We start from the raw sequence: 24,866 nt of genomic DNA, 5'->3' as shown, positions 1-24,866 counted from the left end.
TATGGATGTAGTGAAGGGGGCAGAGGGTTGTGTGACAGAAGAGAATGCTAGAGAAGACTACATTTTATCAAGGCTAACTGAAAAGGTTGCCTGAATAGTCAGAGGGGGTTCCACTGAAGAGCTAGAAGCTCTTTCTGTTTGATAGGAATAGGACATTACTCTAAAATTATAATTGGATTGCAAATAAAATCATCCTCATTCTGTTTCATTTTTATTGGCTGTCTGACTCTTAGCCTGATCTCTGGTTTTAAAAAGCAACAAATGTAAAAGTTAGGCTTATTCTTCAAATTGACCCTCATATTTTGGGGACTGTTCACATCCATAGCAGTTATAAACACATTCTCCTTTCTTTGCTGATACCAGAGCATCATTACAAGGGATGCATCATTATGCTTGCAGTTTATTTGGAGATGAAACTTTTTTTTTCATTCACTATCTTGGGGAGATTTGTGAAACATAACAGTGCTCACCTGACCTGCAGAAAGAACCTGGAGTCTCTTTTCCTTTAAAAGAGGAAATTAAATGGGTAGAAATATAAACAGAGCCAACAATGCAGGAAATGACATCCTAATCTGAGCAGTGATAAAAGGACCAAAGTGAGAGAAACTGTGTGAAGGCAGACTTTAGAACTGTCACGCCTCCTTTATCAATCATGCAGGTGTGGCTTTGATGCTGTAAGCCACCAGCTTTTTGTAAAGCAGGCAGAGGAGTTGAAACACTGTGCCGACTCGCAGCACAGAAGTATTGTGCTGTGTCTACTGGATTAACATTGGAGATTTCAAGATGAGCTTTGGCCGTTGCATGGCCTGTTATGTTAAATTTGCTCTCAAAGGTCTTTTCAAGAGTTGGGGCACCATATTGAAGCCGTCCAATCAGGTCCATTGTTCGCTGGCCTCCTGCTGCTGACTTGTGCTGGTACCAGTACATGTAGGGATAGTCACTCGCTCCATGGTAGCATTCGATCTGGGCTTGTCGTTGTTCTGGTTTTATCAGAAGATTTAAAGGTGTTTGCTGAATCACAAGTGATGACAGCGCACAGTCTAGAGGACAAAAAACAAAACCAAACTGAAGGTTCACAGGAAGGATTAATATTGTTATGAGAAAGTACACATATCTTTTTTTTTCTACCTACCTGTGAGCAAAGACAAAACCAAAATTCCAAACATTTCAAAACTTTACTGGAGAAAATCCTTAAATAGCAATGATCTATGTAACTGACTTGGAGATAGATATACAGAGGTGTCAATGAAGACACTCTGACATTACATGTTTCTTTATTGTACACGTGTGTTAAGAAGAGGGAGGAGCTATCTCAGCATTTTCATGGGTTGTCACTGCTCTCTGCTGTTCAGTCGTTTTATTTAGACATAGTGTTTTGTGACACACGGACAGCAGCCAGAGTATTCCTATCTGTCCTATTCCTATCTGTTTGATAGGAATGGGACATTACTCTAAAATTATAATTGGATTGCAAATAAAATCATCCTCATTCTGTTTCATTCTTATTGGCTTTCTGACTCTTAGCCTGATCTCTGGTTTTTAAAAAGCAACAAATGTAAAAGTTAGGCTTATTCTTCAAACTGACCCTCATGATTTGGGGACTGTTCACATCCATTGGAGTTATAAACACATTCTCCTGTCTTTGCTGATACCAGAGCATCATTACATGGGAGGCATCATTATGCTTGCAGTTGTACTATCTTGGGGAGATTTGTGAAACACCACAGTGCTCACCTGATCTGCAGAAAGAAACAGGAGTCTCTTTTCCTTTAGAATAGGAAATTAAATGGGTAGAAATAGACAGAGCCAGCAATGCAGGAAATGACACCAGAATGTGATCAGTGATAAAGGGACCAAAGTGAGAGAAACTGTGTGAAAGTAGACTCTGGAACTGTCACTTCTCCATGCAGGTGTGGTTTTGATGCTGTGAGCCACCAGCTTTTTGTAAAGCAGGCAGAGGAGTTGAAACACCGTGCTGACTCGCAGCACAGAAGTATTGTGCTGTGTCTGCTGGATTAACATTGGAGATTACAAGCTGAGCTTTGCCCTTTGAATGGCCTGTTATGTTAAATTTGCTCTTAAAGGTCTTTTCAAGAGTTGGGTTTTCATAATGAAGCTGTCCAATCAGGTCCATTGTCCGCTGACCTCCTGCTGCTGACTTGTGCTGGTACCAGAACATGTAGGGATAGCTGTTGTCTCCATGGTAGCAATCGAGCTTGGCTTCTTGCTGTTGTGGTTTTATCAGAAGATTTAAAGGTGATTGCTGAATCACAAGTGCTGACAGCACAGTGTCTAGGACAAAAAGAAAAACTGGTTTGATATTGTCATGAGAAAGTACACACATCTGTTTATTTTCTACCTACCTGCAAACAAAGACAAAGACAATACAACAAACATTTTAAAATCCTTATAGCGATGCTAAATCTTCACTGTCGCTGCAGCGTTCTGTATAACTATGATTTAGATATAGATATACAAAGCTATCAATGAAAGCACCCTGACACTACATCTTCCTTTATTGTACATTAGTGATGAGGAGGGAGGAGCTTTCTTTTTACTATGTTCATGTGTCACCACTGCTCTCTGCTGTTCGGTCTTTTGTTTAGACATAAAACATTTTAAAGAGACTGAAGGAAAAACGTTATTTGAACTTTATGGGTGAAAATGGAGAGCAGCATTTATAACTGAAAGCCAGGTTTCTTCCAAAGTGAAATTCATCACTTTCTTTGGAAATTGGTAATGGCAACAAATTTAATTTTGGGGGGTTTTATCTGTAATGAAAACCTCAGTGTGAAACTTCTGTTCTCCTGCACATGCTCTACAGGTGTGTGGTGGTGGCTGCTTAATTATTTTGTTGCTTGGGCATAGATGTATGGATATAGATATAGATATAGATATTAAGCATGAAAATGACACGTGCAATGCTATGGCTTCCAGACTGAACAACTTATTTCTTTGCAATGCTTAGTGGGCGTGTCAGAAGTGTTAGTAGTAATCTGTAAATAGAAACTCTGTGCAACCAAAGTTTTGCAAATAATGCATCCTTGAAGCATTTAGTACATTTTATCAAGGCAACATGCAGTTTGGATCAAAAATTATAGTCTGAAAACAGCCCAGCATTTTTTGCAGTTTCACTATTTTAACTTGGTACAGTTTCACAAAGTCTGTGCGGTTTCCTGTTGGGGTACTGTTATCTACCAGATCAGGATGAGGGTTTTTGTATGAGAGCATCACCATCTTTATAACTGTGTATTCGTGCTGCTCCAAAATATTCTCCACTGTCTTCCGGGTGTCGTGGGTTCAGGATATGGAGATAAACAGATTTTCTCCCATCTCCACTCACCTGAAAGTTGCCTTCAAATGGCTTCTCAACATTTAGATTTGTAAAATAGACGTGGGCAATCAGCTTCAGAGAGGTGTCGCCTTGTGAGCGCTGATACCAGAGAATGGTATCGTAATTAGTGATGTTATGAGTGAAGGTCAGGTTCACTTGTCTGTTTGGTTCCACTAACAGTTGAGTTGGAGACTGAGACAGCTGTTTTTCTTTGCTGGGATAAGCTCCTGGAGAAGAAGAGACGGGGGGGAAAAAGGAGAAAGACGTCTGAATATTTACCTTTTTTTTTCTCTCTCTCTCTCTTTTTCTTCACATAAACTGATTTTGTAAGAGTTCGGTTTTACCTTTAATCCAGAACACGATTAGGATGGCAACGATGAAACTAGATGGCTTCATGTTGGATGTCAGCACACAAGTAGTCTCTTCAATGCTTTGAGAGTCAGAAGGAGAGACAGGAAGTGATGTAGTGAAATCAGAGTTGTTCATCAACAGCTTGTGTTTTTTGTTTGGTTTTTTTTTTGGGGGGGGGGGGGGGTGTACTCAATGACAAATGGACTGGTTTTTAAAATAAAAAATGTTTTTTGAGCAGAAATCCTTGCTATTGATGCTTAATTTAAGAATATAAAAATAATGCTGTTCCTCAAAGTTGGTTAGCTCAAAGTGTTGACACTGTGTTTCATGATGTCATCATTACTTCCCTCAAGTTAATTATTAACTGAAAAATTATAAATATCTTTTTTCTTTTAGTGAATAATCTGTAAGATTTCTTGTTATCTAGAAAGCCTCCTTGACAAATACTTCCTATAGCCGTGAGTCTTAGTGCTGCTGAATATGATGACTAATAGGTTCTTCTGTAACAGGAGACATGGGAAGAGGTTTTTGTTTAGAGCAGATGGGTGTTTGATGTACTGTGGTTGACTGGCAGCACAGAAATACGTTGCTGTATGTTCAGGTGCTTTTAGTTTGTTGATGAAAAGTGAGCCGTTCTTTTTATTCGAATTCAAATCCCCCTCTAATTTGAAATTTTCTCTAAATGGTTCCTCCGCGCTGTCATCTTTGAACTGTGTATATCCATATCCAACAAGTTTCAGAGCTGTCTCTCCAGGTAATCGCTGGTACCAAAGCATCACTCTGTAGTCACTTTTATCATGGGTGCAGATTAGCTGTACATCATCATTGACCTTTTTGATTACAGCAGACGGAGACTGACGGACCTCTATCCCCAGAGAGATGCCTGCTGTAAGCAGAGATAGAAAAATTAATGATTTTAAAATAAGCGAATGTAGTGTGTCGCGTCACCATGAAGCCGTTACCTGTGAGGAAAAAGAAAAAAAGAAATCTAATCATAATGTAGAGATGTGGCGATAAAGTCATGAATGTGCTGAAGAGTTTAAATTAAAACAGTCTCTGCTGAAAGCACCATGTCACTGAGCTGATTGCCATTTCAGGAAGAAGCTAGTAAGATGTAGGCAGAAGGGGAGTGGCTTCAGCTGCAGATGAAGATATTTTAGTTTTTAATTCTTTTATTGTTTAGCTTGTAAAATATGGAAAATGCTCATTATCATTTTCTAAAAGTCCCGCCAATGATAAATGTTTTGATGAGCAAAGATTTACTGCATTGTAAATGTAAAACAAACCTCAAACTTGGGAATGTTACCAGTTTTTTAGATGGTGTATCATTGCAGTCCTGCAGGTTATACAGAATATATGCTCTTGTTTTAATCATCCATATAAGATATGCTGCTTTAAAAGATTTGTATTTATTAGAAATAATTACCTTTTATTATGAGTAATTGGAAGAAATCAACAAAATAATATGTCAATTAAAAACCAAAAGTACAAAAGCAGGTGTCTGATGTCAGTTTGTTTCCATTCTGGTTTCAAACCACTGATGGTTCCAGATTATGGAGTTTTTGTAATGTTCACAGAGGATTTCTGTCATTGTGCTTTGCTTGCTGCGCAGTAGTAGACGGCACTGTCATCTTGTTGTGCAGCGTTGGCTATCAGAGAGCTGTTCTTTGCTGTACTCCCAGTCAAATCTCCAGAAATAATGAAATTGCTTTTGTACTGATCTTCCATTGTGACTTGTTTGTGGTACAAATACCCGATGAGTTTCATGGCTGTTTCCCCGGGTGGACGCTGGTACCAGAGCATCACATAGTAGTCAGTTTTATCATGGATGCAGAAAATCTGCACCTTTGAACTAACATTCGCGATGATATCAGAAGAAGACTGACGGACCTCAAGCCCGAGAAAAACCCCTGGACCAAAAAAGAAAAGAGAAGTTTTTGATAGCCGATAAATTAAAACAAATACAAAAATCTGTTATTTCCAGGCTTTAAAGAAATTGACATCTTTTAAAATTTTTACCTGGTAGGCAGCAGAAAATTAGAAAGCAGATCATTTTATCTTTAACAACATAAAGCCTTTAGACTTTCTAGTATTTAGAAGCTTGATAACAGAGTTGAGTGGATTTAAATGACTAGAATTAGATCACACCAAGTGTTTATACTAAGAATTAACAGCCCAGCTGACATAACTGAGGTTTAAGAAGGAAAGGATGTGATGATGATACGTCATCGCTTTACAGTTGCTGGGAGGAGTTTTCTCTTCAACTGATGTTTCCCTGAAGATTTCTGTGTGCTGGAATAGAACACCATTCTTGTTTACAGATTGAAAAACTGATTTAAATCCTATTTGACTGACTATAACAACCATAAATTGTCATTACTTAGGCTGTGCAGTCTTTAAGGATATCTGAATTAGAGTATTTCACGAGCACTGCATAGTAGTGTCTTACTGCATGAATATGTTTAGTGATGATGTCTTTGCAACTACTAGTGGCAGAAAAGGAAATGTGAACCTTTATAAGGCTTGGAGGAGTGTCTGCTCCTTGGTTTTGTAAACAGTATGTGCTTTAAAAACATCCAACATGGATCAAGTCAAACGACGACCACTACAGCAGGTGCTTGGGAGCTTGTCTTGTCAAAACCACCAATGATAAAAATTATGTGGAGTTTTTGTAAAGTTCAGAGGAGCTTTCTGTCATTGTGCTTTGCTTGCTGCACAGTAGTACACTGCACTGTGCTCTCGTCCTTTGACTTGGATAGTTAGTGAGCCATTCTTTGCAGAATCGCCCCCAAGATTTCCAGTGATACTGAAAAGATCTCTATATTGTTCTTCAAGTGTGACAGCTACATAGTTTAAAAACCCAATGAGCTTCATAGCCGTGTCTCCAGGCGACTGCTGGTACCAGAACATCATCCTGTAGTCAGTTTTATCATGAGTGCAGAAAATCTGAACTTTGTCACTAGCCTTTGCGACGATATCAGAGGAAGACTGACGAACCTCAATCCCCAGACTAACACCTAGAACAAAGATAAAAGAGAATTTTAGCTTATGAAGGTTGATACATTTTAGAGAAACAAGCCAAAAAACAGAGTGCAAGTGTTTCCTTAAATACTTAAAGAAATTAGCACCTTTTCAAATTATTACCTGACAAGTAGCAGAAAATTAAAAGGGAGATCATCTTTTCTGTATTCAAAGCTTGACTTTAGATGTGTTTAGAAACTTTATATAAGATTTTAGTGGCTATGAGTTAATGAAATTGGACCACGCAATTGTTTATACTGAGAATCATCTGCCTATCTGACATGACTGAGGTTTAAGAAGGGAGGAGATGAAGAATCATCACTTTATTGCAGATGAAACTGCAGATTGCTGGGCGGAGCTTTCTCTAAGTAAACTGTCATGTTTGTGCTTTTCTGTGGTTTTTGTGTAAATGTGCCTTTTAGTCTACATGTTGTATTTAAAAATAGATTTAATTGTCGGCATTGCTATTAACAGTGTTTCAAAAAAATCTAAATTGTGATTAATTATACAGTATTTCAGGATGTGTGAATTAGTTTTACAAGTCTAAAGATGGATCTGTGTGTTTCCTACAGGTAAAAAGTAATCTTTCATATGGAGATGCTTTGTTTAAGTATGTGAAAGAGTGCTCTAATATGTGCTTCCTTCCTGGTTATGTAAACTGTACTTAAATTACATGCTTAGTTAAATGAAATACTCAAGCTACAATACAACCACTAACGCAGGTGGTGGGAGCTTGTCTTATCAAAACAAGCAATGATCAAATATGTGAAGCTTTTGTAAAGCTCAAAAAACCTTTTTGTCATTGTGTGTTGCTGCACAGTGGCAGAAAGTGCTCGTGTCCTTTTGACTTGAGCCATTCTTTGCAGCATCTCCACCCACAGTTCCAGTGATATTGAAATGATCTCTATGTTGTTCTGCAAATGTGACAGCTGGATAGTTTAATTACCCAGTGAGTTTTATAGCTGTCTCCCTGCAGCTGTTGGGATCAGAGCATCACCCTGTAGTCAGCTGGGATCTAACCAAGATGTGGGAGGAGTCTGTTCAGCTTAAAACCATCCACTTTGATGATTTCATGGTTCTGAGTTTTTGTATTAAAGAAAGGTGTTTTCTACTCAGTGTGCATAGCTTGCTGCACAGTAATACACTGCACTGTGCTCAGGCTTTAGGTCCACTATAAACATAGAAGCATTCTTTGGTTTACTTCCACTCAAGTCTCCTGTAATATTAAAATGTTTCTCAAATGATTTCTCGTGCTCTTTGTTGTTGTAGTTTAAATGTCCAATGTGTTTCAGAGCTTGGTCTCCAGGGGATTTCTGGTACCACTGCATGAATGTGTAGTCGGTCTTTCCATGGCTGCAGACCAGCTGGACTTCGTCTCCACGAGTTCTGAAAACTTCCACAGGTGTTTGGTGGACTTCAACACCCAGACAAAGACCTAGAAGGAGAGAAAATGAACAATAAACCTATAGATAGGTAACCTATAGAGAATATAAAGTGGGATTCTTAAATGGTGAATGTGATTACCAGTGAGCCAAAACAAACTAAATAATGTCAGCATGATGAGCTTCTGTCTGAAAGCAACACAGTAAGTGACTCTAACATTTTCCCCATGCACACTTTTATTGACACCCCCCTCTTTGAAGTAGCTACTGCATGTTTGGATATCAGTATTTCTTGAGCTCCATCGCCACCTACTGGAAGTACATAACAGTCAAGTCATTGAATCCCTCCAGAATATAAACAAATAAATATGAGAGGATATCTTAGAAAAAGTCAAACACCATGTTACTGGGGTAATGTTAAATCTTGTGCAGAGGACAGTGATTATCATGTTGCATGACTATATTCAAGAACAACTGTACGTTCAATCCTTGTAATCATATCTCAGTCCTGTTATCTGGAAAATGGGCCTTGATGCAGTGGACACTGAATAACCACTACGCTACAGATGTAGGGCCAATTTATTAAGGACTGAAAATAACAAAGATGGAAATTGAACCCCAAAACAGCTGGTGTACCAGAAGGTTATTTTTCAAAACCTAAAGCCTAAAGAATGGTTCAGAAATTTCTCTGAATATTTTCAAAACCTGTAGAGATGCTTTGTGTCTAAACATTAAGTGTCACAGAAGCATTAGCATATTCTGTACCAAATTATGCAGAACTTGTAAATATGAATTACCATGGAATTCCCTGTACCGTGAACCCTATGCTGACAGAAAATAAGAAGACGGATCATTTTGTTGGTGTTGACAAAAATCAGATCTCTTGTTGCAATTCCTAGGGTTAGTAAAGGGAATACAAATATTCATAAAGCTTTCAGGAGTAAGTCAGCGGTTAATCATGATGGTTATGTCAAATAAAGTTGCACATATTTGCTCATTTGTGCGTCCTTGCTGCTTTTGCAAACTGCTTATTATATTAGTGCAATTTTGCATGAATTGATCAATCCATAAGAAAACCACTCAAGCAGGTGCTTGAGAACATCTCTTATCAAAACCACAATGATAAAAAAAAAAATAAAAAATCATCTGGAGTTTTTGTAAAGTTCAGAGGGACTTTGTGTCATTGTGCTTTACTTGCTACACAATAGTACGTTGCACTGTGCTCTTGTCCTTGAGCTTTCTTGACTATCAGAGAACCGTTTTTTGCTGTACTCCCACTCAGATCGCCACTGATTTCAAAATTATTGTTATTTTCATCTTCAAATTTTGGAGTGTTGACGTTTAAAAACCCAATGAGTTTCATAGCTGTCTCTCCAGGTGACTGCTGGTACCAGAGCATCATCCTGTAGTCGGTCTTTTCATGGCTGCAGAAAATCTGCATTTTGGATCCAACGTCTGTGATGAACTCGGAGGGAAACTGACGGACCTCAAATCCCAGACAGACGCCTGGATAGAGAATGAAGAAAAGATTATTTTTAAATCACAACAAATGATATATATTTAATGAAATGATTTCCATGTTCAGAAGATAAATGGTAAACAAACATTACCTGTCAGGCAACAGAAAAAGAAAAAAATAATCATGTTGACCTTCCTTTGATAAAGTTTCTAAGAGTTTAAACATTTAAATTGCTGGGATTTGACATCAGATCATATGACTGATCCCACAGAGGTTTAAGAGGAAAGTGCTGTGAACACTATGCTTGCTTGGATCTTACCAAGATGTGGGAGGAGTGTGTTTCATTTTAAAAGGGTTTTTCTTTCTTCTTGTGTATAGTAGACTGCACTATGCTCAGGTGCCTTTAGCTCGACTACAAACGGAACACTGAGTAACTTTAGCATTCAACACTTTTATCGACACCCTCCTCTTTGAAGTAGCTCCTGCATGTTTAGATATTAGTATTCATTGAGCTCCATCGCCACCTAGCGGAATGACATAAAGTCTTTTCTAATATCCTATTAAAATGTATGCCTGCTTCTATCAGAGGTTTTGGTTGCATTTTCTAGACTCTCTTAACAGTTGATTTGAGCTGTTTTTCCTTTGTTTTGTTTTTTTCTTGATTTTTTTATATATATATATACACACACACACACACACACACACACACACACACACACACACACACACACACACACACACACACACCCCCCAGCTGGATTTTAGTAGACTTTGTCAATGAGTGAGGAACCTGTGGAAAATACCATCAGAATCCTTAAAGGATATAAAACAAGGAAAGAAAAAAAGACCTGAATTGAAACCCAAAAATCTGTATAAGAATGTTATTTGTCAGCAAGTTTAAGAGAGCCGAGCCTTTGGGCTGTGCAAGCCCACATAGTCCTTCTATTTTATGTCTTCTTTTCTTATACATCATTATCTCAGTTTTTTCACCTATGGGAGCTCATAAAGGGGTTTGGCAACTATTTGGAAACAGACCTCTGACCCTTAATGTTGATGGTTATGTCAAATAACGTTGTGTTTTTTTTGTGTTGTTTATTTGGGATTCCTTCTTAGTTGTATAAATGGTGTATTAGTACACGTATTAGTAAATGTGACTGGATTAAGCCACAAAACAACCACTCAAGCAGGTGTTTGAGAACTTGTCTCATCCAAACCACAAGGATAAAAAATATTGTTGAGTTTTTGTAAAGTTGAGAGGGACTTTGTGTCATTGTGCTTTACTTGCTACACAATAGTACATTGCACTGTGCTCTTGTCCTTTAGCTTTCTTGACTATCAGAGAACCGTTTTTTGCTGTAATCGCACTCAGGTCGCCAGTGATTTCAAAATTATTGTTATTTTCATCTTCAAATTTTGGAGTGTTGACATTTAAAAACCCAATGAGTTTCATAGCTGTCTCTCCACGTGGCTGCTGGTACCAAAGCATCACTGTGTAGTCGGTCTTTTCATGGTTGCAGAAAATCTGCACTTTGGATCCAACGTCTGTGATGAACTCAGAGGGAGACTGACGGACCTCGAATGCCAGACAGACACCTGGATAGAGAATGAAGAAAAGATTATTTTTAAATCGCAACAGATGATACATTTAATGAAACCATTTTCGTTGTCAGAGGATTTTATTGTATGCAAATACGTTATTACCTGTCAGACACCAGGAAAAGAGAAAATGAATCATCATGTTGTTTCTTTGGCAAGAAACATTTATTTATGGATTTAAACCGCTGGGATTTGACATCAGATAACCTGACTGACCCCACAGAGGTTTAAGAGGAAGTGAAGTGGGAGGAGCATGTTTGGCATTTTAATGCCAGCATGATGAGCTCCTGTCTGTGAACAAAGCACCAGTTGACTCTTACTAACACCCCCTTCTTTTAGGCAACTATGCTTAGACGTCAGTATTTCTTGAACTCCAGCGCCACCTACTGGAAGACATAAAAGTCATCTCTAATATCAGATTAATTGTCAGGCAGTTTTTGTACAGCTTCTCCTACTTCTCACACCACAGTGCATGCTGACAGCACAAAAATACACACCACTGTCATTCTGCTGCAAGTTATTCACAGTAAGAGCTCCGTTCTCAATGGCTTCTTTAATGGCTGAATATTTGTTTTCAGGCGCCCCGCCATAGTCCGGGTTCCCACGAAATGCTGTGTAGACAATGAGCCTCATGGTCTCTCCTGGTCTTTGAATGTACCAGTACATCTGAGTATAACGTGTATCTTTGCTGTGGCTGCAGTTCATCTCTGCAGCTTTGTTGAGGAAACGCCAGCTGATTTCAGGGTATTGAATCACATCCTGGGAATGACCTGTGGAAAAAAACAAAGTAATTCTGATCATTCTTTGAGAAATGTTCTTCAGGCAATACATTAAAAAAAATGAAAGCTTAGGAATCGTTTGTGTTGTTAATATGTCCATGTACCTTGCAGCCACAGAGATGAGACAACAATCGTTATGAGCACTTGAGCAATCATAGGGATAATCTACAAGGAGATGCAGCTGGTGCTGTAAAAATTAAAACCTGCTGCTATTTATAATTATAGTTGGAGGCTTCAGGCATTACTTCAGTTACCTCACAGTAAGGACCTCACAGTAAGGACCTCCCATTCCAATATAGGATTAGATTATTGGTTAGAATATAGGTGCAAACACATGTGAGCTCTAAAAACGATGAGATTTTTTGTATTAAGGAGCAGTGATATGCAGCACTGTGGTAACTGGCAGCACAGAAGTACACTGCACTGATGTTCACAGTGAAATCTTTAATTGCTAATGTGCAGTTCTGGCCTTTATTTGCACTCCCATTTGTTTTCACATTGAGGGCAGGCTCTAGAATGAATTCTGAACTGCATCACAAACATACTGCTACCTTATGAAAGGACTTTAGGGAAGGGTAAGTCCTCAAGACTGCAAAAAGAGGTTATTTGTATTTCTTTTAAGCTACTGTATATGCATTTGCCCTGAGAATGTGCTAATTTAAAATGTCCTTATTAGCAAATGTAATGTTTGGGACTAGTTATACATGACATGCAGGTTTTTAAATAGACTTACATTACGGGTATGTTTAGTTTAAAACAATCCTCTTTGATCACTTGATGGGTCTAAGTTTTTGTATTAAGGGGAGGGTTTTTTATCGCTAATTTCATCATCAGTGTGCATCGCTAGCTGCACAGTACTACACTGCACTGTGCTCAGGTGCCTTTAGATGGACCACTTTAGGTATGGTACGCTGTTAAGTTTTGTGATTACACACTGCATGAGTGTGTAGTTAACTTTCCATGGACACAAACCAAGCTAGACTATGTCTTCAGGTTTTTGGAAAACATTTAAAAAAAAATGTTTGGTAGACCTTAACACCAAGAAAAACCCTTAGAAAGAGAGAAAAACTATACATGATATGAAGTGTGACTCCTAAATCATAAATGTGATTACTAATATGCTAAAACAAACTGGATGTCATCATGAGGAGCTTCTGTATGAAAGCAGAACACTGGGTGACTCGAATATTTGCCAGTTACTGCAGTCCAGCGCCACCTACTGGAAGGACATAAAAGTCAAGTCATTTCTAGTATTAGTTTAATGGTCAGTTTTTGTACAGCTTCTCCTACTTCTCACGTCACTGTGGATGCTAACAGCACAAAACTACAGACCACTGTCATTTAGCTGTGAATGATTCACAGTGACAGCCCCACTTCCAACTATTTCTTTGCTGCCTCAGTGTTTGTTTTTAAAGTGTACGTAGACGATAAGGGTCATGGTCTCTCCTTCACAAACCACTTAGTTTTTGTTTTGTCAGGGGTCCCACCATAATCTGACTTCAGCCAAATTGTGTCAAGGATGAGGCTGGAAGGAGACCTGTAAGAAAAAAAAAAAAAAAGGCTTTTCTTCACAGTAAGGACCTCCCATTCCAGTTTTGGATTATAATCACAAGACCAATGTTGGTTAGAATGAAGGTGCAAGCGGCTGTGAGCTCTAAGAGATAAAGACTAAGAGTGAAGTGGTTTTTGTATTGAGGAGCAGTGATATATAGTACTGTGGTATCTAGCAGCACAGAAGTAAACTGCACTGCTGTTCAGGGTGAGATCTTTTATTATTAATGTGCAGGTTTGGTGTGGATTTGCACTCCCTTTGATGTCGACCCTCCATCCAGGCTCTGGTGCTCCTTGGCTTACTACCATGTATCCCAGGAGATGAAGCTGTTTGCTTTTTGTTTGCTTGTACCAGAGGATCCGATCATAGCCAGCTATACTGTGTGAACAGTTGATCTCAGCTGTTTGTTCTTGATTTTTATACATATCAGCTGGAGTCTGGAAGACTTGGTCACTGAGTGAGGAACCTGTGAAAAATATCAACGAAAACCCCACAACAATTTAAAACAAGCTGTATAAGAGTAAATCGTGAAAAACTGAAAAGTTAAGAGTGCATTACCTGACACGAGGATAATGTTAAAGGTTATGCAGAAGAAAGTGATCATCATGTTGCTTTGCATGATTAAGGAACAGTCCTCTTAAGTCTACTGTGCTCTCATAACTGTACATTCAGCTGTTGATCATTTCTGTCATTTCCTGGTAATCCCTCCCATCAGGAAAATGGGCAGCGATGCAGTGAATTTAGCAGCTACTGTATTGTAGACGTACTGCCATCATACTAAAGGACTTAAAATGGCAAAGACCTGAGCTGAAAAGAAATTTGTAAGAGAATATTAAGTCAGAACCTTATGGAACGTCCCTCCAACAAAAATATATTTTTAAAGAGTGTTCAGTGATGCATTTAATCCAGAATACAGAATGCCATTTCAAATTATTGAAAGAAGGCATCATTCTGTCTGTATTAACTTAATTGTTTTAGAAATTATTAGAAACTGATAATTAGTGGCTGTATGTGTAAGTAACTGGAATTTGATCATATCAAGTGGGAGGAGTTTTATCTTGGAGAAAGTGTCATATTTGTGTTCTGTGAGTGTTTCTGAGCCACTCGAGTAAAAGTGGCGCACTGAAAGATGTACTGGTTGTCTTTACTATATGTGGTGTTAAAAAATCAAATTCATCTTTTGCCTGAATAATATCTAGAATTTATGATTAGATACATTGCACAGCCTTTAAGATTTGTGAATTGTAGTATTTTACGTACTAAGATCACTGCATAAAGAGGTCTTTGCAACTCTTAGTACCACAAAAGTCAAAGTAAACTTTGTCATCTCTGCTGTATCCAATACAGCATACAGAGAGACGAGACGACGAGGCTCCGGTTACATCAGTGTAAAAACGAGCTAATAAATAGATAAAAGAAGGGGGGAGAAGAAAATAAATAAATATACGCTTAAGAGTTACAATTAGAATTTGCAGTTTACAATTTATAATTTGGAGTGGTTTAAAGTGACCAGTGTAGCAGCTTGTAAACCCAGAGCAAAAAAGATTGTGCATAGAGCAGCAGTGGTTTACACACCAGAGGTAGTGGTGTGTAAAGTGCAAAAAAGTCAGTTAACAGATTGTGTGAGTGTGTGTGGTGAGGGAGGGCTGGTGGTGAGTTCAAAAGGGACTGCAAGCGTTAATAGTTAAAAAAAAAAAAAAAAAAAAAAAAGGTCAGGAAGAGCATGTGTGCTGTTTTGAGTCAAATAAAGCAAAGCTTCTCAAATTCGTTGCTATTTGCAGGTTTCTTCCTGTTAATGTAAGCAGTACTAACTCTAAATAACATGCATTCTTAAAAGATATTAGAAACAGGGGTATATCAGTACAGTTTTATACAAATCAATCGAACCACAAAACAACAGCTAATGCAGGTGTTTGAGAATGAATGTGGAGTTTTTGTAGAGTTCAGAGGGACTTTTTGCCACTGTGCTTCTCTAGCTGCACAGTAGTACACTGCACTGTGCTCTTGTTGTGTCACTTTGACTATCAGAGAGCCATTTTTTTGCTGTGTTGCCACCCAGATTTCCATTTATATCGAAATGATCTTTATATTGGTCTTCATCAAATGTGACAACTTGGTACTGTAAAAACCCAATGAGTTTCATAGCTGTCTCTCCGGGTGGCTGCTGGTACCAGAGCATCACCCTGTAGTCAGTCTTTTCATGGCTGCAGAGAATCTCCACTTTGGATCCGACATCAGTGATGACCCCAGAGGGAAACTGACGAACCTCAATACCCAGACAGACACCTGAATAGAGAATGACAAAAGATTGCATTTAAAGAAAAGGAGATTAGACATTTAAGGAAAGAAATTCCACTTTCTGAAGGGCTTATTGTGTGCAAACAAGGCATTATTACCTGTCAGGCACCAGAAGAAGAGATGATGAATCATGCTGACACTTTGCTGATAAAGATGTTTAAGATTTTTAGGGATTTAAATTACTACAATTTGATGTCAAACCCCCACTGATCTTTCTTAAAGTTTAAAAGTAAAGTGAAGTAAAACACTATACTGGCTGGGATCTAACCAAGAGGTGGGAGGAGTAGCTTCAGTTTAAAACATCCACTTTTATTAATGGTTCTGTTTTGTTTCAAGGGGAGGGGTTTTCCTTTCATTGTGCATAGCTAGCTGCACAGTACTGTACTGCATTGTGCTCAGGTGCCTTTAGATCAACAATAAACTGAGATGCGTTCTTTTCTTTCTCTGCTCTCAAATCTCCAGTAATATTGAAGTGTTTCTCTAACAGTTCCTCATTGTCTTTGGACTATAGCAGCAATGTATTTCAGAGCTTGGTCTTCTGTAACATGAGCATGTAGTTGGATTTTCCACGGCTGCAGACCAGCTAGGTCTGTCTCATACTGTTCTGAAAAATTTCAGAGGAGCTTGGTGAACTTCAAAAGTTAAAATGAGAGAAAATTAATATTCTACAGTGATGATATGAAGTGGGACTCCTAAATGATGAATTTGATTACCAATAGACCAAAACAAACTGACGTCAGCATGATGAGCTCAAAAAACTGAGTGTCTGTAACATTCTTTTTTTTTTTTTTTTTTTTTGGGGGGGGGGGCGGCAGATCTATAACCTGAAACTTATAATGATAAATATTATAAGTTGCAGCCACAGAGATGAGACAACAAACATTATGAGCACTTGAGCAATCATAGTGATAATCTACAAGGAGATGCAGCTGCTATTTATAGGTGGAGGTGTTGTGGAAGTTTTCCATTAAATAAAGCCTGCAGACGAGCGGTGAGCGGTAGCTAACATTCTTTAATCAAAACACAAAGAACAGAAAAACCAAGCTTGGTGGAGAGCCTGCATGATCGCGGGGCAGACGGTCAGCAGAGTCTCACCCGAGCCTAACATGGCTCTCAGTTAAATACCTTCTTCAGGAACAAAAGGCAGTACACAGCTGTTTCACACCTTAAGGTTCACACTCCCTTGCTACCTTCCAGAGTCCTCGAAGAGACAAAAGATTCTTCCTGTGGAGTTGTCTGCTCCCCCCCCCCCCCCCCAACTTCCTTACTAGACCCCCACCATCTGTACTGTGTGAGTGTGAGACATGTTAAAATCCAGTGGCACGAAGGCATTATACAGTAAAATAATGTGATTAATACATAAATAAAAGAAATTCCTATACAGAGGCTACAGGTATTACTTCAGTTACTTCACAGTAAGGAATTATTAATGTGATGTAATGAGGACTTGAGCAATCATAGTGAGACTACAATGAGATATAGCACCTATTTCAAAATTTTAAGCCTGCTACTGTTTATAATGGTAGGTGAAAGTTAAAGGCTTTGCTTCACAGCAAGGATCTCCTATTCATGATTGTAATCACAAGATCAATGTTGGTTAGAATACAGGTGCAGGTGGTAAGTGATAAAAATTGGTAGTGAGGAGGTTTTTGTATTGTGGATCAGTGACATGTAGCACTGTGGAATCTAGCAGCACAGAAGTACACTGCACTGCTGTTCATGAAGAGATCTTTAATTATCAGTGTGCAGGTCTGGCCTTTATTTGCATTCCCTCCAATTGTCACAGTCACTCCAGGCTCTACAGATGAGCTTGTTCCCAACATGTATCCCAGGAGCTGCAGTTGGCCGGTTTTTGTTTGCTTGTACCAGAGGATTTGATTATAGGTGTCTATACTGTGTGAACAGGTGATCTCAGCTGTTTCTTCTAGATTTTTATACATATCAGCTGGATTCTGGTGGACTTGGTCACTGAGTGATGAACCTGTGAAAAATATCAATGAAAACATCACAAAAAATGACAACAAGGAATATGAGAGTGAATGTTGGAAAATGGAAAGGTTAAAGTGCATTACCTGACACGAGGATGATGTTAAAGCTTATGCAGAAGAAAGTGATCATCATGTTGTGTTGCACGTCTACATTCATGAACATTATGTCTTCTGTACATTCAGTCTGCTGATCATTCACGTGTAATTTTTGGGTAAACCCTCCCATCAGGAAATCGGCAGTGATGCAGTGGATTCTGAAGAGCCACTGCACTACAGACATGCTGCCACCTTATGACAGGACTTCAAATAGCAAAGACCTAAACTGAACAGAGATGTGTAACAGAAATCATAATCTGGATGGTTATTTCATTAGGACTGTGCAAGCTCCCTGTAGTGGTTCTAATCTGTGGTTATACACTTGTGACCATGTTAGAAGGTAAAGACTCTACAATAATAATAAGATCATGTCCCAGTGTAATAAAACTATCACATTGGTACAAACACCAAATCAAGTTTAAAGAGAACTAGCAACTATTTCTTCCGTTTGGCAACAAACAGCATTTTGATGCAGCACTACTTCAGGCAGATGTTCTGCAAAACACAGTCATTTTTCCTATGGTATGAGACAAGTACACAGTCACTAACATTTCTCAGATCTATTTTAAATGTTTGACATGCTACAGCTTTAATCAGCTTGTTAATTTTGCAGACAGTTTTTCTCATCATCAGTTCATTGATACATTTAATTCAAGAGAACAGAAATGATGATGGAAACAAGTTTAAAGGCTTCATGTTTGATGTCAAACGACATGTTCATTCATATCCAACATGAAGGTGGTCTGTGGGGGCGAAGGTGCAGCCTTATTATGTCCTCTTTCATTTGCACTGATATCGCTTTAGATTTTATACTGAATTGTGAGTTTGAAGCTACCAAATACAGTTCAACACTTTGACTAAACAGGCTGGCATGGCCATGAAACTACTTCTCAGTCAACTACTCAGTGAAGTATTGAAAATGGGAGACTGTTCAAAGCTGTAGTTCATAAACATTTAAAGCAGTGCGTGCGTTTAAATCCATTTAATTAAAGTTGAAAGTCAGCACTTTGATCACATCTTTTTTGTGTGTGTTTAATTTAAAGTCCACTGTGGAGATTTACAGAGACAAAATTACAAAAATTGTGCGAAATAATTCTGAATCTGTATATTCAAGCGACAACTGAATATTTTATTGTTTATTCTTTACTATTTAACTTTATCCATATTTTCTGTTCTGCTAATCTTCACTGTTTCACTGTTGGTCATGTCAAGATGCAAAGATTTGTTTCATTGTAAAACTAAAACTAGCAAACTTACCATCTGTTTTTCTAGTGATGAATTACCGTAAGCTTAAGTTCCAGCATGAATCTCTATTCTCTTATTTCACCTGAATTATCCAAAAAACTTGGGTTGCTTTTAAGTTTTTATTACACACTAGAAATCTCATTAGTCTGGTAAAATTGTAATAAGCCAGCAAAACTGTATCAAAAGTAAAAACCACAAAAACAGGTGTCTCAAATCAGTTTATTTTCTTTTTTCAAACCACTGATGATTCCAGGCTGTGGGGTTTTTGTAAAGTTCAGACAATCTTTTTGTCATTGTGCATATCTAGCTGCACAGTAGTACACTGCACTGTGCTCATGTTGTGTCACTTTGACTATCAGAGAGCCATTTTTTGCTGTATCCCCACTCAAATCTCCTGTAAAATCAAAATGATCTTTATATTGGTCTTGGTCAAATGTGAAAGCTTTGAAGTTTAAAAACCCAATGAGTTTCATAGCTGTTTCTCCGGGTGGCTGCTGGTACCAGAGCATCACCCTGTAGTCAGTCTTTTCATGGCTGCAGAAAATCTCAACTTTGGATCCAACATTTGTGATGAACTCAGAGGGAGTCTGACCAACCTCTACACCCAGACAGACACCTGGATAGAGAATGAAGAAAATTCAATTTAGACCATAACCCGACACATTTAATGAAACCATTTCCATGTTAACATCGCCTGAATAGACAAACATAAAAAATTCTGGTTAAATTACAACAGATGATACACTTAATGACACAATATAAATGTAAACAGGATCTTATGGTGTGTAAACAAGGTATTACCTGTCAGGCACCAGAAAAAGAGAAAAACAATCATTGTGACCTTCCTTTGATAACGTGTCCTTAAATTGAACTTGCTGTGTTTTGATGTCGGACTTTACTGATCTGTCTTAAACTTTAAGATGTAATTGAAGTGAACACTATACTGGCTGGGATCTAACCAAGAGGTGGGAGGAGTATGTTCAGTTTAGATCCATCAGACCATTAAAGTGGGTGGTTTTGAGTTTTTGTATTACAGGGAGGGGTTTTCCTCTCAGTGTGCATAGCTTGCTGCACAGTAATACCCTGCACTGTGCTCAGGTGCCTTTAGGTCCACTATAAACAGAAAAGCTTTCTTTGGTTTCTCTCCACTCAAATCTCCACTAATATTAAAATGTGTCTTAAACGATTCCTCGTGCTCTTTGTTGTTGTAATATAAATGTCCAATGCATTTCAGAGCCTGATCTCCAGGGGATTTCTGGTACCACTGCATGAGTGGGTAGTCGGTCTTTTCATGGCTGCAGACCAGCTGCACTTTTTCTCCAGGTCTTCTGAAAACTTCCAAAGGTGTTTGGGAAACTTGAACACCCAGACAAACACCTAGAAACAGAGAAAATGAATAATCAGCATATAAACGAAAGATAATATAAATTGGGATCCTTGGATGATAAATGTGATTACCAGTGAGCCAAAATGAACTGAATAATGTCAGCATGATGAGCTTCTGTCTGAAAACAGAACAGTGAGTGATATGAACATTTTCCCCATGCACACTTTTATTGACGCCCTCCTCTTGAAACCAGCTGCTAAAGGTTTTGATGTCAGTATTTCTTGAGCTTCATCGCCACCTACTGGAGGACATAAAAGTCAAGTCATCTCTAATATCAGATTAATTGTTGAGCAGTTTTTGTACAGCTTCTCCTACTTATCACATCACTGTGTTTGCTGACAGCACAGAAATACACACCACTGTCATTCTGCTGCAAATCATTCACAGTTAGAGCGCCGTTCTCAGCTTTTGCTTTTATAGCTGAATATTTGTTTTTAGGCGCCCCACCATAGTCGGGCACCCCACCCAAAGCTGTGTAGACGATGAGTCTCATGGTCTCGCCCGGTCTTTGAATATACCAGTACATCTGGTTATGAGATATATCTTTTTTGTGGCTGCAGTTCATCTCTGCAGCTTCGTTAACATAACTCCATCTGATTTCAGGTTGTTGAGTCACATCCTGGGAAAAACCTGAAAGAAGAAAATATAAATGAATATTAAAAATACTCTGAGCAAACGTGTTCAGGTCTTACACGAACAAAAATGATTAATGTTTACGTACCTTGAAGCCACAGAGATGAGAATATGAAAGCGATGACCGGTTGAGCAATCATAGTGTTACTGTACAATGTGATGAGAGAGACTTTCATTATTTAAGTCTCCTGCTTTTTATAATGGTAGGTGGAGGTTAAAGGCTTTTCCTCACAGTAAGGACCTCCCATTCCCTTACTGGGTTATAATCACAAAACCAATGTTGGTTAGAATACAGGTGCAAGCAGCTATGAGCTGTAAGAAGACGAACAGTGAAGAAGTTTTTGTATTGAGGATTATTGTTATGTAGCACTGTGTAACTAGCAGCACAGAAGTACACTGCACTGCTGTTCAGGGTGAGATCTTTAATTGTCAGTGTGCAGGTCTGGTCTTTATTTGCACTCCCTTTGATTTCAACCATCCATCCAGGCTCTAATACGTCTCGGGTTCCTAGCATGTATCCCAGGAGCTGTAGTTGACCGTTTTCTGTTTGCTTGTACCACAAGATGCGATCATAGTTAGTTATCTTGTGTACACAGTTGATTTCAGCTCTTTGTCCTTGATTTTTATACATATCAGCTGGAGTCTGGAAGACTTGGTCACTGAGTGAGGAACCTGTGAAAAATGTCAACAAAAAATCCCACAACAATATAAAACAACAAATATGTGAGTAAAGGATAAAAAATTAAAAAGTAAAAAAGGTGCATTACCTGAAACCAGGATAATGTTTAAGGTTATGCAGAAGAAAGTGAATATCATATTGTGTGGCATGATTATATTCAAGAAGTTGCACGTTAAGTCTTCCGTGCTTTCATAACTGTGTTTTCAGCTACACTGATCATTCATTTGTCATTTCTGGTTAAACCCTCCCATCAAACAATGGGCAGTGATGCAGTGAATTCTGAGCAGCCTCTACGCCACAGACATACTGCCACGTTATGAAATGGCTTAAAGTGACAAAAACCTGTAACAGATTGTCCTTTTTCAGCACCTCACCATGTTATTCTATATCTCCTTGAACATCTTCATCATCTTTTCCTTCATCTATGCAGAACTATCTGCTATCTGCTCAGGAAACTGTGCATCAAAGCTTCAAGCAGCACCATTGGGTCAAAATTGATGGTGCATTAATATGCTTGAATTTTCATTTCTATCACTGAATTCTATCCACTACATCCAGATTTATGAAAAAGCTGCATTTTTCTCAGACCACACCAGTGACTGTGAGCTGTGTCAAAGGTGATTTTATTCAAAGGTTCAAAGTCCCAAACTTACTGACAGCTCAGAAGTTGCTTTTTATTTCCTTTTAGAATGATTGTTGACATAGCTAACCCGATGCAGAAGATGTTTCCTGACCAACTGTTTCAGTAGTTTGACAGTAGATGTGGTGTAATAACTCAAAAGGCCTTCCAGAGGATATTAATAAAAAGAGAAGCATATTTTTATCTGAAAGGGGAGCTCCTTTTTTTAAATCTCTTGCATGAATCATGTACCTGGAAGCCACAGAGATGAGACAACAAATGTGAAAAGCACTTGAGGAGTCTAAGGCTACGTTCACACTGCAGGCGAAAGCGCATCAAATCGGATTTATTTATTTTTTTGACCCTATGCGACCCATATCCGATCATGCTATGACAGTGTGAACGGCACAAATCCGATATTTTCAAATCCGATCTGGGTCACTTTCGTATGTGGTCCTGAATCCGATACATATCCGATGTTTTAGAAAGCGACTGCTGTTTGAACGGTCATGTCGCATTAAATCTGTCTTTTACGTCACTGACACAAGACAGACAGCAATTATCAGCGCCCGAGAAGACATCGCGAACGCTTCCTGGCCATCCAGTGTAGATGTTAGTGAAACTGTTGGGAAGACAACGTAAACATTTTATTTGTACTGTATAATCTGCAGATTCTGACAGAAATCTGCAAATATCCTTTGAAGCACCGCTCCTCTCTAAAACAGCCATAAGGATAATTATTAGTTATCTACATTATTATGTAAATAACAAAATAACTTAAAGCAAAAATTGGTAAACGTAAAGTCTGAAGTCTTTATATTAAAGGACCATCAGTCAAACAATATTGTTTGGTCTGGGTCTAAACAGAGCACGTTGTGTGTGACGTCTTCTTTTGCGCATGCGGGCCGCTTTGAGCGTTCACACTAGAGCGCGTTTGCTGTCGCATTTTATTTGTAGTGTGAACAAGCAGACAAAAAAAATCGGATTTGATCAAAAAATCGGAATTGAGCATTAAGACCTGCAGTGTGAACGTAACAATAGTGATACTCTACAATGAGAAGCAGCTGACATTGTAAATATTAATGCCGTTGTTAATTAAAACCTTTAACCTCCACCTATTATTATAAATAAATCTAAGGACCTCCCATTTTAGTACCGGATCATAATCACAAAACGAGTGTTTGTTAGAACACAGGTGCAAGTGTCTGTAAGAGATAAAAAAAACTGGCAATTGGAAGGTTTTTGTATTGTGGATCAGTGACATGTAGCACTGTGGTATCTAGCAGCACAGAAGTACACTGCACTGCTGTTCAGGGTGAGATCTTTTATTGTTAATGTGCAGGTCTTGTCTTTATCTGCACTCCCTTTGATTTCAACCATCCATCCAGGCTCTAATACGTCTCGGGTTTTTAACATGTATCCCAGGAGCTGTAGTTGACTGTTTTCTGTTTGCTTGTACCAGAGGATTACATCATAGTTGTCTATACTGTGTGAACAGGTGATTTCTGCTGTTTGTCCTTGAATTTTATACATATCAGCTGGATCCTGGTGGACTCGGTCACTGAGTGAGGAACCTGTGTTTAAAAAAGCAAACAAAAAAACATCAGAAACCTCATCAGAAATAAATTTCCAATATAAGAGTAAATCCTGAAGACTTGAAAAGTTAAGAGTGCATTACCTGACACCAGGATAATGTTAAGGCTTATGCAGAAGAAAGTGATCATCATGTTGTGTTGCATAACTAAACTCAGGAACAGAGCTGTTATGTTGGCTGTGCTTTCATAACTGTGTATTCAGTTCTGCTGATTATTCATATCTCATTTCTCGTTAAACCCTCCCACCAGGAAAATGGGCAGTGATGCAGTGGATTCTGAAGAGCCATTATACTACAGACATACTGCCAGCTCATGAAAATAAATAGTGTTTCTGTATTTGAGTTCCACACTGTTATTTCTTTCTTTATCTGTGAAAGCTTTGTTAACATGACTCCAGTTGATTTCAGGGTATTGAGTCACATCCTGGGAAAAACCTGAAAGAAGAAAATATAAATGAATATTAAAAATACTCTGAGCAAACGTGTTCATGTCTTACACGAACAAAAATGATTAATGTTTATGTACCTTGAAGCCACAGAGATGAGAATATGAAAGCGATGACCGGTTGAGCAATCGTAGTGTTATTGTACAATGTGATGAGAGAGACTTTCATTATTTAAGTCTCCTGCTTTTTATAATGGTAGGTGGAGGTTAAAGGCTTTCCCTCACAGTAAGGACCTCCCATTCCCTTACTGGGTTATAATCACAAAACCAATGTTGGTTAGAATACAGGTGCAAGCAGCTATGAGCTGTAAGAAGACTAACAGTGAAGAAGTTTTTGTATTGAGGATTATTGTTATGTAGCACTGTGGTAACTAGCAGCACAGAAGTACACTGCACTGCTGTTCAGGG

At 38.5% G+C, this 24,866-nt stretch overlaps 1 protein-coding gene, 2 long non-coding RNA genes and 4 gene segments (V, D, J or C); 1 reads left to right on the top strand and 6 right to left on the bottom strand.

Annotated features, from left to right (window-relative positions):
* ccdc177 (coiled-coil domain containing 177) overlaps positions 1-24,866 on the top strand; it is a 166,728-nt gene that overhangs the window by 6,732 nt on the left and 135,130 nt on the right. The window lies entirely within an intron of this gene.
* Positions 1,858-2,568, bottom strand: LOC120739594. The segment is given in 2 exon segments: positions 1,858-2,292; positions 2,364-2,568. Coding segments are annotated over 2 exon segments (432 nt in total).
* LOC120739591 lies at positions 3,164-4,082 on the bottom strand. The segment is given in 2 exon segments: positions 3,164-3,561; positions 3,679-4,082. Coding segments are annotated over 2 exon segments (501 nt in total).
* On the bottom strand, positions 6,380-7,064 carry LOC120739605. The segment is given in 2 exon segments: positions 6,380-6,702; positions 6,830-7,064. Coding segments are annotated over 2 exon segments (357 nt in total).
* Positions 10,811-12,148, bottom strand: LOC120739589. The segment is given in 3 exon segments: positions 10,811-11,140; positions 11,641-11,913; positions 12,027-12,148. Coding segments are annotated over 3 exon segments (651 nt in total).
* LOC120739611 lies at positions 19,281-20,612 on the bottom strand. Its single transcript, XR_005697249.1, has 3 exons — positions 20,560-20,612; positions 19,903-20,478; positions 19,281-19,717 (listed from the first exon to the last, which is right to left on the bottom strand). It is a non-coding gene; the product is annotated as an uncharacterized LOC120739611 (long non-coding RNA).
* On the bottom strand, positions 23,958-24,440 carry LOC120739617. Its single transcript, XR_005697255.1, has 2 exons — positions 24,098-24,440; positions 23,958-23,993 (listed from the first exon to the last, which is right to left on the bottom strand). It is a non-coding gene; the product is annotated as an uncharacterized LOC120739617 (long non-coding RNA).

This window comes from Simochromis diagramma, unplaced genomic scaffold (assembly GCF_900408965.1).
Source record: "Simochromis diagramma unplaced genomic scaffold, fSimDia1.1 OVJJ01000304.1, whole genome shotgun sequence".
Taxonomy (NCBI): domain Eukaryota; kingdom Metazoa; phylum Chordata; class Actinopteri; order Cichliformes; family Cichlidae; genus Simochromis; species Simochromis diagramma.
Note: the sequence above shows the minus strand (reverse complement) of the source record. Positions and strands in the feature narration are given on the sequence as shown.